Source organism: Gavialis gangeticus, unplaced genomic scaffold (assembly GCF_001723915.1).
Source record: "Gavialis gangeticus isolate Ggan-Ray unplaced genomic scaffold, GavGan_comp1, whole genome shotgun sequence".
Classification (NCBI taxonomy): domain Eukaryota; kingdom Metazoa; phylum Chordata; order Crocodylia; family Gavialidae; genus Gavialis; species Gavialis gangeticus.
This window is the reverse complement of record NW_017729022.1, coordinates 151,590,489-151,605,894: the sequence shown is the minus strand read 5'-3', so window position 1 is coordinate 151,605,894 and position 15,406 is coordinate 151,590,489. Positions and strand designations below refer to the sequence as shown.

General features: G+C 39.4%; 1 protein-coding gene across 2 annotated transcripts in view; it reads right to left on the bottom strand.

Moving 5' to 3' along the window:
* SRBD1 (S1 RNA binding domain 1) overlaps positions 1–15,406 on the bottom strand; it is a 256,830-nt gene that overhangs the window by 179,891 nt on the left and 61,533 nt on the right. For both annotated transcript variants that reach the window (XM_019516329.1, XM_019516331.1), the window contains 2 exons: positions 10,517–10,624; positions 1,257–1,414 (listed from right to left, as the gene is read on the bottom strand). In XM_019516329.1, coding sequence (XP_019371874.1) covers positions 1,257–1,414; positions 10,517–10,624 — 266 coding nt within the window. The remainder of the gene's footprint in view (positions 1–1,256; positions 1,415–10,516; positions 10,625–15,406) is intronic.

Here is a 15,406-nt window from a genome sequence, read left to right as displayed (position 1 = left end):
ATTCCAGATCATTTTAGTTACCCTTCTCTGCACCTTTTCCAATTTTACTACATTCTTTTTGAGATGTGGAGACCAGAACAGCACATAGTATTCAGGGTGTGGAGACACCATGGATTTGTAAAATGGCATAATGCATTGATGACATTCTTTGTTTTGTTTCCAATTGCATTTTTAAATCCTACCCAAATTCTTAATGTTTTTTTTGGTCACTGCTGCACACTAACCTGACATTTTCAGGGAACTACCTACAATGACTCCAAGGTCTTTTTCCTGAATCACAAAAGCTAGTTCAGAATCCAACATTGTGTATATAGCTGAGACTATTTTTCCCCACGTGTTTCATTGCTTTTGTTGACACTGCAGTTTATCAGCCATTTTTTGGCCCACTCACTTAGCCTGGGAAGATCTTTCTGCAGCTCCTCTCAGTCAGCTTGGGATCTGACTACCAAGAATAATATGGTATCATCTGCAAACTTGGAGATTTCACTGTGCACCCCCATTTCCAGAACACTGATGAAAAGTTTGAAGAAAACTGGGCTCAGCAAGATGTGTGGGACGCCACCTTTGACTTTTCTCCACCCTAAAAAAATTACCATTTAGCCCTACCCTCGGCTTCCTATCTTTTAACCAGCTCTTAATCCATGAAAGAATTTTCCCTCTAATTCTGTGGCAATTTAGGAGCTTTTTTTGGTACAATGGAGAGGTTTCCCTCGTAGTCAATCAAGAACAATGCCTGTTCACTAGTTCTACTGGTCCCAAGCCTTCCACAAGGTTTTTTTAAATTTATTTTTAAAATACATACAATTAAAGAAAACGAAGAAGCAAAGTCATCAGTTTTTAAAGGCTTACATAGAGTGTTACTTCTGAAGAAGGCAAATGGAACACATATTAAAATAGTGATTCCATTTTAAGTTGTAACATACTGAAAAGCCAATTCTTCATCACCTTCTGACTTGTGCAACTATTCTCACTAGTGCAAAATGTGCTCGAGATGGGCAGAACTCTTTCCAGTTCGCACAGGTGAAAATGACTACTTAAAGCAGTGACATTACAGACACAGGAAGTTCAATCTCATGTCTGTACAAAGGATTTTGAAAAATTAACATGCAAACACAACAGGCTAAAACCTAACTTTAAAAAGTTATCATATTATATTACAGAGCATATTATATTACAACTAGTATGTCTCATAATTCAAGAAATATGTACAAGCAGCAGCTGAAAAAGCAGTTGGTAAACCTGAAAATTAAACTTACTGGTTGGCGAAATGATTGCCAGCTTACAGCCATGTTTGTACCCAGGGTCAACTCCCATCAAAGTACGGCCTCTGACAGGGCTTGTCAGCAGCAACTGTCGCAGATTTCTTCCAAACATCATTACGGATTCCTTTTCTGCATCAGATGTTAGTTTTGATCTTGGAAGGTAAAAAGCAAAAATTTTATTTTTCCAATTCATTTTCAGACAGCAATTTTGAGTTGCTTGAAAGTCATGTCCTTTCTGGAAGGACTTCAAGTTATTTCTTCATTACCTTCAACTTAATATTGCACTACTGATCATCTTAGGTTTTTGGGACTGATATGGTTCTAGTCATAAGAGAGTATCACCTGTAACTGTGCTATGGTATAAGTTATCCATTAGGGCTGTGCGAAGCTTTGGTAGCCGATTCGATTCAGAGGAGATTAGGCCTGATTCGGAGACCAAATCTCTGAATCCAAATCGAAATCAGGAGGTCAAGTAAAAGCTCTGAATTGATTTAAAGCATCTGAATTGATTTGGAAAAGCTTCAGAAAAAGCTTCAGCCTATTCGGAGATTCGGCCACAGACTAAACAGGCAGCTGACAGCTGCCTTCAGCTGGTAAGTCTGTTGGGGTTGGGAGAGGGGAGGGAAAAAAAGGGAAGGGAAGAGGGGCGTGGGATGCAGGCGCGGAAGCACTGGGAGCAGGGGCTCTGCCCTGCTGCTGCTTGCCCAGCTGTGGTTCAATTCCCCAGCCCCCAGTTCAATTCGCCTGGGAGCTGGGGCACCTCCACGTGTCAGGCAGAGCCTGGCATCACTCAGCCCCAGCTGCCTCAGGTCCCAGACAGCATGTACCACCCTGATGAGCCACACTGCACCCGCAACGTGCCATGGGGCAGCTGCCACATGAATGTGTGTGGGGGGGGTGATCCCTGCTGCCCTGTCCTGCACAGTGGGGCTCTGCCACCAGCACCCAGAGGCCCCAATCACTGCTCCTGCAGTCAGTATGTGCAGGGCTTTTTAAGTGCCAGGAGGCTGGGCCAGGCGGGGGCTGGGCAGGGCAGCCATGGGGGCTTTTCCCATGGCTCCCCAGCACCCAGAGAGAGGCAGGCACAACCAGAGAAGCCACGGGAGAACCTGCAGCAGCCCAATCCAAATCACTGAATCTCTCCAAATCAGCACCAAATCTTCTGAAGCCAATTCAGCTGAATTGATTCAGGAGTTATCCGAATCAAATCACTCTCCTCCAAATTGTCTGATTCCAAATTGAATACTTCTCTATTCACACAGGCCTATAAATCCATATTTTACCTTTCAGTTTCATATCTACTCATTAGTATTGTGACTGGTCAACTATCGCTAATCTCAGCTAGTTTCTACTTGTAAATGAAAGAATATTCTGATCCACATCAATCTGGCCTTGAGAACAAATGCATTGAGTTCATTTTTTAGTGAAAAATTTTTGAACAAACTGAAGTAGTTAGTTGCTCAAAAAATTACGACTAATCAGAAGTGATTTAATCAACTCAGTGGGAAGTAGACTAGATAGCTTTAATGGGTCCAAAGTACTGTAATTCACAAAACAGTCAGTTTGGACTTATATTGTTTAACAAATATAACTGAAATTGTTGGCCTGAAAAACAGTTTCAGGTACAAGATAATTCCAACAGCATGTTTAACATGTTTCTGTGTCTTTTATGCTTGCTTGGGTTTAAGCTAAGCTAAACCTAATGGGCACGAAGCATTCCCTAACTCAAAAAGACCAAGTAACTGGTACAAAATAAAACATATCATTTAAACAGCTATGACACAAAAATATTCTTCAGTGTTCAGGTATTCCCCAGTCTTTGAACGTCTATATATCCATTCTCATCTATGTAGTGCCATCAGGTACTAAAGTATTTGACACACCAAATACACCAAGCGTCAGAAACCAGCATATTATTTCAAGAGCATCCCCCATCTCTCATCCCCCACTCTCCTACCATGAATGTCTCTCTTTATGACAATCAATAAAGAACCCCAGTGTGTACATTTACCTAATGTTGAAACAAACTTAAAATTACAGAAAAATTCTGTATGATTAATTCTCTCCATGTAATCAGGTATTATATGAGGGGAGGTGGGAGCCTGTATATATTAATACATCTCTACAGTGTTATTTTCGGCCCAGATTACGGTGCAATGGAAAGGTTTCCACTGTAGCCATTCAAAAGCTGAATAATCAAGGAAACAAAATATATAAAGCCTCCCTATACAGTTCATTTTGTGCATTTGACTGCATTTTACATAGTGCTACCATTTCCCCACAAAAGTGGTCCACTTGCCAATTTTGAAAGTCTTGAACAGAACAACTACATAGAGAAAAAGGCATTTTAAAAAAGACAGGAAAATGTTTCTAAAACTACAACAAGTGAGTTGCAATATCTGAAAAATTTTAGCTTCAATTTTTGAAAGCAGAGCAAATTTCCAGTTGGTGGTACTCAGACAATCTACCTTTACATGTCTTAAAAAATGCTTTGCAAAGGATAAGACATCCTTTGCACAGAAGAAAATTAAACCCCCCTGAAGCCAGGCAGACACCATTAACATGAGAATTATCTAAAGCCTAATTTGTATGCATGCCCCCTGCAAAAGGCCAAAGAACAAACTGTGCCCTGCACTGTGTCCAGGAGGAATCACCCCCAGGCAGCAGAACAGCTGTACTGCAGAAGCCATCACTGAATCGAACAACAGTAGCGGCTTAAGGCACGGTAAGTGTGTGGGTAAAGACTGAAGGATCTGCATGGAGGTGTTGGCCATTCTCTATGCAAAAGTGTGTCTCATATGGCCTAGAAGGCTGTCCTATAAAGAACTACAAACAAATGGGATTTGCCCCTAAACACATGTTACTAGTTATGTACACCTTATGGAAACATGTTTAAAATTGCCTTGGATTTACAGAAACTTTTATAGTAACAGGAAATGTTACTGAAAGTGCCAGGTGTGTGGGGGAACATAATGTATGTCCTTTCTATTACATAACATCCTGTATTTTTAATTTCAAATATAGACTTCTCTATTCTCTCTCTCTGCCTCTCACTCAACACTTGTATCGATGATGTGATCTGCCATTCCAAGTCCTACCCTTGATTTTAAATTTTCGGTAGTCATTTGATCCTTAAATAAGTGTCACGCTACCTAAGACAATGTAATATCCTTTTATTTTTCTCAATACCCCACTGCCTGTGTCCAAATGGCAAGATGCCCAGCTTTGTTTTTCTAATTTCTGACAATTTTCAAAGTTGAGAGAAAAGTGTGAGCCAAGGAAGGACAGAGGTCCATTCCTTTAATATAAGAACATTAATTATTTTGTAAATGTGTGGTTTATTAATTACAAAGAACTAATACTAACAATACAGATACTTTGACTGCCTTCCTTGAAAGCCTGAGCTTCATTCAGTCATCAGATCACCAACAGATGTATTTTAATAAGGGCAATTATCCTAATCTTGTCCTGTTGACCTCAGTATTCACAGCTGGAAGATGAGGGATCTCAAGTAAGACTTTCTTTTCAAACTTCAAATTTCCACATTCAACATTTGGGGCAAGATATTTAGTGGGAAAATGTCTGCAAACTAGCTTCAGGTGTAAAATGAGATTTAGAGAAATGGTTTTTGTGTCTCAGAAGACTAGTAAGGAAAAGAGCTATGGAAAATTACAAAAGGATTATACATTAAAAAAAAATGTCTCTGGCACTTCACTTCCATATAGCACTGCAACAACATAAAAATATATTCTGAAATTCCAAAAGCAACACTGGATATTATAATACCAGATTTGAGAAATCATGATATCTGACAAAGTGAAAGAGAGGAAATGAAACAATACATAAGGTAATGGTCTCGCTGGCGAATTCTGCCGTTTGAATCACCAGAAGCAAACATTTCAATATTCTCTTGGAAACTTTCTGCTCCAGCATTTAATAAAACAGCAGAGGATCTTAACACTAAAGAAGGCTTTAAATGTTTTAGCAGCCCTATGCACGACTACAAAGAAAAAGCTTGTGGTGGGAGGAGAGGGAGAGAGAAAGGATAAAAAAGGATAGGGTTAAGTGGCCATGAACCAGGAATAGTACTGGCAGGTGCGGTACATTCCTGCCCATGGGGGTTGTGTTCCAGCACTCACCCTGTATCTCTCTAGTTCCGGGCTCTCCTAATCAGAAACTGCCAATTGTGGCAACTAATCCTAAACAATACAACACAAACAAACTTCCGCTCAGAAAGAGTGAAAACTTCATACTCATTTAACTTCTGATCTAAAGCTACAATTAGCCCAATCCAAATTTTAAAAAAAACTGCAGTAACCCACTGTTACAGGAAGTCTCACAACATGATACGGAGATGGTGAGAATTTAACTGAAAGTGCAGCTCTGGTAGAAACAAAAGGGTACTCTAATCTTTACCGCAATACAGGCAGTCCTCGACATTTTGAGTTACAACGTTTCACGCTTACAACATTTATAAATTGACAGACACCCTGTTTCAACTTTATGACATCAGTTTTTAACTTTATGACATCAGTTTTGACTTTACAACACTTGATCCAATGTGATGCCATGCCAGCAAACAAGTTCGCTGCATCACCCATCTCTCTGGAGAACATCTGTCCAAACTTCCTTGGACACTGCCTTTAAGAAAGCAGGCAAGACTCCAGAAAAACCTGCAGCCAAGACTCCTGAGAAGACTCCAGCCAAGAGCCCTTCAAAAAATCCAACCAAGAGCCCTTCAAAAAGTCCAGCAAACTCACCTCAAAGAAGTCCTTCCAAATCAATATGATTGCTATTTACAATATAAATACATTAATGTAGCTATATTACTCATCTATAATTGATCGAGGACAACATTCTGGGGTATTTTTGGCAAAAATAGGGTATCGGGCCTTGGTTCAGAAACCAACCCCCATTTATAACATTGTTTCTTATGAGAAAATCGGTTCTGAGTTACAACATTAAGATGCGGTTTTCAGGAACTAATTGTGCCATAAATACGAGGACTGCCTGTACTTCAATACAATTAAATATAGTCCAAAATATATTACTATATAAGTAGCCATGATTCAAAGTATCTAGGCAAAGCTCAACACAAAGCTAGCTGTTGTGAAAAGAACTGTTACACATACCTAGCCCCTAACTTACAGAGCATCTGCTTTTGAACAATTTATACAGTCCAGAACATTCTTTGGATTATACAAAAAAAAAAAAAAAATCACAACAGAAAAAAAGTAGTTCACAAGTGTTTAGCTTAAAAATTAAATTAAAGAAACAATGTTAGCGAACAGTGCTCCTACTACATCTCAAATCAATTTTTCTTAACACTCTTGCTTCAGGAACAGGATCTGCTTTTTATCCCACAGTTAAGGTCTTTGCTGAAATCAAGCCACCTGTGCTTCAGTAAAAGCCACGTTTCTTTTACTAAATCAGGATGACTTTTGGTAGCTTTATAAATCAAATGTCAAGTTCTGTCACTTTCTCACTTTGCTAACTAATCATCCCATTGATGAGCGCTTCCCATCTATAGGGCATAGTGAAAATGGGAAAGCAAGCCTCCAATTAACTGGCTCCCTTTTATTCCCATATACCCCTCATCATCATAGTCATCTGAGTTCATAATTTTCTGAGTTCCTAGTCATGGATACTACTAAAGATATGACAGGTAGAGAAAACAGAGGTCTGAGCCAGTCGACTCCCTCAAAGCATTGTTCATGTCTAAACCTGTGTGGAGGATTAAGGGAAACACAATTACATCACATTTTTGATAAAGGCAATTGAGTAACCAAAAACCATTACCCTGTACAATTTTCCTCTTAAGCCAAAAAAAGCTTTGTCTATACTAATATGATCTCCCAGTCAGCTGTATCAAAAGTCTTCGCACAGTCTTCCTGGGAAACAAGCAAGAAGAACTGGAAGCCCTTGCACAGTTACCAAATTATGACAAGATAGACAAATTACTCATTACCCCACACAGATATGAAAGAGGTGGAAGTGGCTCTCAAGAGAGTTTGGAGGTGGGCTGAAAAGTCCCAAGGTAGGAAGCCTGCAGCAAAACCTGGGATAAGGGACTAGCTTGAAGAACTGCTTTTACTGTCAGTCTTATTGTTAATAAAGCCAAACATGAGGAAGAAGCAAGAGAACAGACTTGGTTTTAAGACAGCTTGAGACTGGCAACTTCTCTGACACATTTAAAGGAAGCCAAGAACACAGCCTCCTCAAAAAGAGGTTTTTGCATTTTTGACCAATACTGGTCACAGTATCTGGCTGCTTAATTTTTAATCTTTTAAAAATTATCTTTTTAATTTTTAAAAAGATTCAGGTTACTTTCAAAAGCATCCTCAGTACTATGGTAATCTTACTGAGGTACCATATCAAAATTTTGACTACTGCTTTTGAAAGGGATGGGGGGGGGGGAATGGTCTGGCCAACACAGCAAAACGCTTTACAGTGATGTAGTGAAACTAAGTTGGGTAGAAGGCGCACTCATAGGCCGGTATTTTACAGGGTGAGGCTGACATCTCTCTCCAGTTATGCCAGGCCTTATATTTAAAATGTGACTAGTGATTCAGAATACCTCAAATTTTAGGCATGTTACTTGACATACTGTAAAGGTCTTACCTGAAAATAAAATTATTTTGGTTTCTAGTTGGCAATGGACACCCAAAATAACAGTTCACTTTTGAAAGTTTAGGCCAACGGAAGAGTAGCATGGCTACTTCTGCAACTCAGAGGGGATTGTCAAGTAATTATTGTTATCCAAAGGTAAAGTCTGTACAAAAGTAACAGAATATTCATGGTAGCTACTTCACCTAACCAATGTTCTTATCTTGAACATTAAAGTAAAATTTTGGGGTCCAGAGAAAGGAACAAGACACCTACCATAAGCCTCCAATAGCAAGACAAACATGCTATCAATCCAGAGGAATATTTTACATGCTAGGTGACCTGTAATACTGGAGCTAATGTCATCTTAACTGTATCCCTACTGCAGCTGCAATGAAGAGTGGAAGAAAAAATAAATGGTTACTACGAAGGATGGATAAAGGAGAAAAACTCCTCATGGTTAGGAGGGAAAGGGATAGATCTCTCCACTCTTCAGAAGCTAGAGGTTGTCATGGGAAGGGGTTGCAAAATGAAACAAAGATGATCTTCTAGAAGTGTCAACACAATCAGTTATGCTTTCCAAAGGGCAATTCAGTGCTTCCCCACCTCAGATTTGTTCATGAGGTACATAAAATTCAAGTCTATAAAGCATTTCCAAAGCTGTGCATATTTCACATGCAAACTTTAAGGACCAAATTATGACCCTACATGGTTTATTTTTTCATCGATAATGGCAGCACATGTGAATATCCCAGACCAAAATGTGCCCTAAGCAACCAAGTTGTATCAGAAACACTAAAAAACCCTTAAAACAGAACTATCCCCATTTTACAGAAGAGAACACTGAAAAAGAAACTATAGCCAAAGCTTGGATAGTAAATAAGTGGAAAGATTTGAAGTATATGAGAAGCCCAAGCCACAAGGCCTTGTCTACTTTGGGGTTCTATGCCAGTCACAAAGATCAATGGCCAGCCCTCTGTGGAGCTGCACTGGCACAATCCCCTAGGATATACAGAGAAAAGTATGCTAATCTTCAATTTACACCTATAGGGCACTTCCAGAAGAGCAGAAACATACACTTCCCCAGGGCCAAGTAGCAGCAGCACACCTTATGCCACCGCTACTTGTTTCCAGGGAATACCCATGCCACACGCACTCTGGTATGCAGCAGGTTAACCTAGGTAGGGGAGGGGAGGGGAGGGGAGGCAGGGGCCAGCAACTGTGCTGGCACCAGCAGCCCTACCTAAGGTTGTGGGGGCCTCTGGGAGCTGACACCATGGCACTCCTGCAGCAGGAAGCCCAGCCGGCAACCAGAGTGTGGCTCCAGCCAACCAGGCTCTTGTTTTGGGCAGCATCTAATGCTGCCACATGCACTGTCCTGCTTTTTTTTTTTGGCATGGCTTTTTTCAACCCTGGGATCTCCTGGCATCAAACTCCTACCCCTGCCCCTCACCTCCCCAAGCTGCAAGTTAGCAGCACAGGGAATGCCTACCTGAGCGGTGTGTGGCTACATACCAGACGTCTGCACTCATCTGGACATGCTCACGGAGTTTCATCTGAGTTTTAATCTGCCTCAGTACAAACTCTGGCTTTCTCAGTTCATAAAGAAGGATCAAACCACAGCTAAAAAGCCATGTACAGACAAATTTCCAGTTATATAACAGGTGTTATAACAAAGAATCATGATGCAAATTAAACCCAACATGGCAGCCTATGTTTTTTTTTTTAAATTTGTCAGTCACTTCAGAGTCTATTTTCAGTCGGTGAAGGATCTGTGGTTAACCCTCATCCAACAATGGGAAAATAGATTCTTAAATGTTACTTTGGCACTGAAATTCCTTTTTATTTAAGCAGTAGTATATATATTGCATGTGACACTTCATCTCATGATACAGCTATTATAATGTCACTGGAAATAAGATTATTGCATTCTCTAGAGCCATTACAATATCCACACTTTAGTATCAGACTAACATTATGACTACCATATTTATCTTGTAGCGGAGATGACAAACATAAGGGACACTTCCAGCAAGAGCAATTACGTTGTCAGTTTCTTCCAGACAGGTAAGAGAAACAGAGATAGAACCATGTCAGTGACAGCATTATTGCAATGGCAATTGTGTAATGGCAAAAGCAGATGTCTAGGACAATTTCAGTGACATAATGGTTTATATTAAGATGATGATAATGATGTGATTATAGGCCTGTAATGTAAACTCCACATTGGACTTGGTTAGGAAACACATTATGAAAAGTGCAGTAAACAAATTAAATAGTACCTTCCATTACAAAGTTAAGTTTTAAAACATTTTAAATGCTTTTCCTTCATGACCAAACTTACTGATATTTATACCTTCTGAAACTTTTTAGTATATTATTTTGTTTAAAAATTACAACAGACAATGCATCTAACCCCTGCCCCCCACCAACAATATAACCAATGTAATAAAGATCAAACCATTTATCCTTCTTAGGACACTATTGGATATGACTGTTTACCTCAGGCTACATTGGATTTGATTGGAAATTAAATCTGAATGATCAAGATATGACAATTAATCACTTCTCAAATCACAGGCTAAACCGAGCATCATTTTTCATAGGCTATAAGACAATTTTTTAATATCCTATGAGACTGTATTTACCTGAATTCTCTACAGAGAAGAGGATAAATAAGGCGTTTATATGAATCTTCTACTGAATTATGCAGTATCTTCATTAACTCTGGTTTTGCATAGCGTTTTGGTCGCCATCTGTGCCAAAAAAACAGCAGCATTAAACATACCTACCATATATGCACAAGTATACAAAGATCTCAAGGAGATACAAAATTAAGTTGCCATAACTGGAAAGCAAAAAAAAAAAAGACAATTCTTTAGTATGGATTGTTTCAGCAAAATGTGTTATAAATACCAGCACTATTCCATCAATCCTGCAGCAGTTATAGCCTCAATGATGAACTGAAATAGGCATGGTCACATGACATCAGATGGGTGCCTGAAGCTAGACCTCCATGGGAGATATGACATCATCCACAATCCCTTGCCTCCCAGTAAGCATTTCCCCCGTTTGCAGTACCCTACAAAAGGGGGATCAATTTGAAAAGGACTTCCCCAGAAGAAACTTGCTGGAAGATCCTCATTCAGAAGAGCTCACAGGGTGTGCAGAATCAAAGATGGCTACTGCAGAACAGGTGGGACAGCAAAGGAGAAAGACAAAACAGAAACAGCAACTTTAACCAGAGAGGGCTTTGGTGAGTTATTCTCAGAAATCAGAGCTTTAAAATTCTCAGCGGGGGCTCAGTTTGATAAAATCAAAGTAGAGATAAAAGAAATTGGGGGCAGGGTCACTGACTTGAAAATAAAGGTGGAGAGACACCTACCATCTACTGTAAATCTGCAAAATAAAATTAAGATGATGGGAAAGGAAAAAAGAAAAGAAAAAGAGCTTGCAGAGAAAAATGAGATTATAGAAAATCATTAGAAGAAATAGTGAGAGGGCTCCCAGATGTGGAGAAGGAGAGATCAAACACAATATTTAAAGCAGCTGAAAACAAAAGCAACAGTCCCTTTAGACAGAGCACACAGAACTCTCTATATACCCACTAATTCAAACAAACTAAGAGACATTATATACATTTGCTCTATTTTGAACAAAAGCAGAAGATTCTGAAAGTTAGAGACTTCAGATCCTACTCTGGAAGGATACAAGTGTTTCAAGACTTGTTAAGGAGAAAGAAGCACCTTTGTAAAATTACTGCAGCTCTAAGAAGCAAATATGAGATACAGATTAAGGTTTTCCGTTTAAACTCATCTTTACACATCAAGAACAGCAGTATATTACAAAGAAAGAAGAAAGATAGACTTAAAAGCCCAGAGAATCTGAATTTAATGGAAAGCACCCTGGCATTACAGCTTGAGACTGGCACAAACAGTGAGAAGCAACACCATAGTACAGAACGGCAAACTATTAAACTCTGCAAAAAGCAGGTACCAAGACAAAGCGACTGGGAGAATTCCCACAGTTTTGTGATTTGAGTTGGACTAAATAATAGCATGAGAAAGAAAAAAAAAATGGAAGGGGGAGTATCACAACATGAAAAAAAAAAAGATGCAACGTTGAGAACCAAAACCATTAAGGCAATGGGGAAGTAAAGAGAGATTCTAAGGCTAAAGGCAAAGGCTAAATGGGTTGGAGAGATAAAGTTACATGGAAAGAGACTGGGGGAGACCTGAAATACTGCTCTGCACAACTTGATCCAGAAAACAGTACCTGACAAACTATAATATAGTGCCATGACTCCCCTAGAGTGGGAGTCAGGAACCTCCCACAAAGGAGTTCACTACTCAGGTGTGGAGGGATTAAACACTGCTTTCCATCTGAGATTCAAGGAGAATCTCCACATTTCAGGAAAGGGGTAAAGGATACAAAAATAAGGGCCACTTAGGGATCCAAAATGGAGGGAAATTGAACTGGGTACATGATAAGCATGGGAGGAAGGAGGAAGGCTAACAGGTAAAGGAATATAAAAATAAGGATAGTTTGGGAATTTGAAAAAAGATTATTTAAGTGCAAACTTTCTCTTTTTAATGTGGTTTCCTCCATAGTTGGTTTCCTATTCATGACAAAAAAAATTACCTTTTTTTAATATTTGGGCAAATTAAAAAAAATATTCCTTGGGGGGACAGGGAGAAGGAATTTGGTAAAATGAAAATCTGTCCAAATGCAACCACCATAGAAAATGATGCTAAATTTTACTTTCAACTGTGCTCCACTTGCATGAAAAATTAATTTAGGCAGTTTTGCTTCAAAAGTGTTCAGGACCACATAGATACTCTGTTCTTTGAGGGCATCTATGATTTCCTGAAAGAAAATCTGTTCTTATGCATATATTACATATTTAATTTTATATTACATATGAGAATCCTTATTGAGCCAATACCTCTATTATAATGTATACAGACAAGGATGCAGAACTCAGAGCATCTGAGCAAGCTAAATTTTACTACTTCAGGATTTTTAAGTGCTTAGCTATGTGACCTTAAAGTTGTAGCATCACATCCTTTTGTTACTAGTGGGTACTGACAGACATGGAAAAACAAACCCAAAACAAAAAAACCCAGTGCTTTACCGGAAGAGGAACCACGTTAGTTTGACCCGGCTCCCCAGAACTTATATAGATCACACACTTCAGCAAGGCTTTTTGGCACTTTTGTCTAACAGCTGATTTGAATAGCTATTAGATTAAAAGCACCAAAAAGCCCTGCTGAAGTGTGTACAATCTATACAGAGGCTGCCCTGCACTTGGCATAGGGGCATGCCAAGCTAGAACTAAAGCTCTGGTTTGGGTCCCCCCCAGCATCTGTTAGAGGCCAGTTTTATTATACTTTCTTGCACCTATTGCCAATTTTTCACACCCACATAACACGGGCACAGTTTCCTTTTCTCTCATTACTACCCAATTCTATAATATTAAATCTGTGTGCGTGGTAAACTGACTAAATTCTTCAAGAAGAAGTATCCTGATGGTAGACAGAAATGCATTTAGAAAGAGACAGAAGGTTTCCCCCCTGCTTTTAGGCAAATTAGTGGATCTTTCATCCCCAAACAGCTCACTGCATCAGATATTTCAACTACATGCCTACACATGAATTTCAAGATATTCAGTGAAGAGTCATAACAAATGCTGCAGAATCAATTCCAAACTCTGCTATTAAAAATAAAATCTAGAAAGTATATTTATTACACTGCCTGTGTAAAAATACCAAGCCTGTAAGCCTTATCCATTACTTAAGGGGGAAGAGAGAGAGAAATAATGCTTAATACCAAAATGAGCAAAAGTACCACTACAAACCACTTGAAAATCATCTAAATTAAATTTTTACCCTGTCAAATATTTTATCAGGATTTTCTGCTAATGAATTAACTTCTAGACATGCTTCACATGTGGTTATGGTCAGGAAAGTCTCTATATAAAACAGCATCTTCTAACTCAGATCTATTCTCTGTGTGTATCTGCTTACTCTATACTACTGCTAGTGACTCAGGTAAATTTAAATCTATTAGCCAGCATAATAATATAACTAAGTTCTATTTGGACACGGTCATCAACAAAGTTGTTAAATTAAAATGAAATATCTTTATTACCAGTGGTAATACAGAAAGAATGTAGCTGGTTTTATAGACTCCCAATCAAAAAACTTTACTCTTTTTCATGTGAACTGAATAAAGTTGCATGTACAGAAAGTTGTGTATGGTGGGAATTATATCCAGGAAGAACTATTTTATAGCACTGCTAAAAAAGCAGATTTGAGACTTTAGAATTAAAAAAAAAAAAAAAGAAGTCCTATATTCCACTCCAGCCACTTGATACCATTTTTAGAGTCATTTGGAAGGATTTAATCAGACGTTAGAGAAAGCTCATTCCACTCCCGTAGCGATCAGTGCAGTCCAACTGCATATGGTGGTACTGCATGGGCTTGGATTACAGAGATGCCATTTTCTGAAAAAAATGTGGTCCTGTGCATAATGACAGATCTGAGGATACATAAAGTCTCTCAGTAAGTTTCAACAAAACCTGAAACATGTTCTTAAAATTACATTTTAATTACTATACATGCCAAAACAAGTTTTCTAAATGACAATAAACCATTGGTTACAGGGGTAATAGAACACAGAATCTTAAAAAGAGTGCCATGGGGTGCCACACAATGCTAGCAGTTAGGTGTGCTCACCTGATAAACCCAGAGTTTTCAAAAAGAAATTCATAATGTGAAATCTATTCTGACCTGTTTGATATTTATGTTCCTGAAGTGATACAAACATAACAAAGCTTTTGCAAGGTTTACTATTCCATTCAGGGTTAAATTTACTTTGATTTACTTTGCTTGTATTGCTGTGGGTACAGGCAGACAACTGAAGTGTTCCTGAGTAGGAATCTCCATCCTCTCCTCTTTTAAAGCAGTTAGAAGTTATGTTTGTTTATAGCCTGGGTCTTCAAAGAACCAAACCTATTACCTGTAAGATGCCTACCATTCTCCAACTCCTCTTTTATTCTCAATGGCATTCTTAAATGAAACAGTCACACACAAATAATTAAAAGGGCAGCATACTCATTCCTAATTTAATAGGCAAGTTAAGATGCTGGTCACTATGCATATCTCAGTTCTGTTCATGTCTCTGCAACTAACCTTTGTGTGACCTTCAGCAAGTACAGTAAAATCCAGTGACAACACATAGAGAGTGCACGTGCACCCCCTGACAGCCAGCATTCCCTGCTTAGGTGATGGGTGGGGGGGGGCAGGCGAGAGCACTGATGCCCTCCCTGGAAGCACTGGATGGGGAGTGGGGGCACCAGAAGTGATCCCCATGGTCCCCCTGCGCCAACCAGTGGAGGGGAGTTCCCCCGGGGTCAGTGCAGTCAGACGCAGGGGAAATCCCTGGGTCGGCATGATCGGCCATGGGGCACCCTCTCCCCACCAGTTGCTGACTGGCTACTGTGGGGGCAGGTGTCCCCCCCCCCCCCCCCCCCCCGG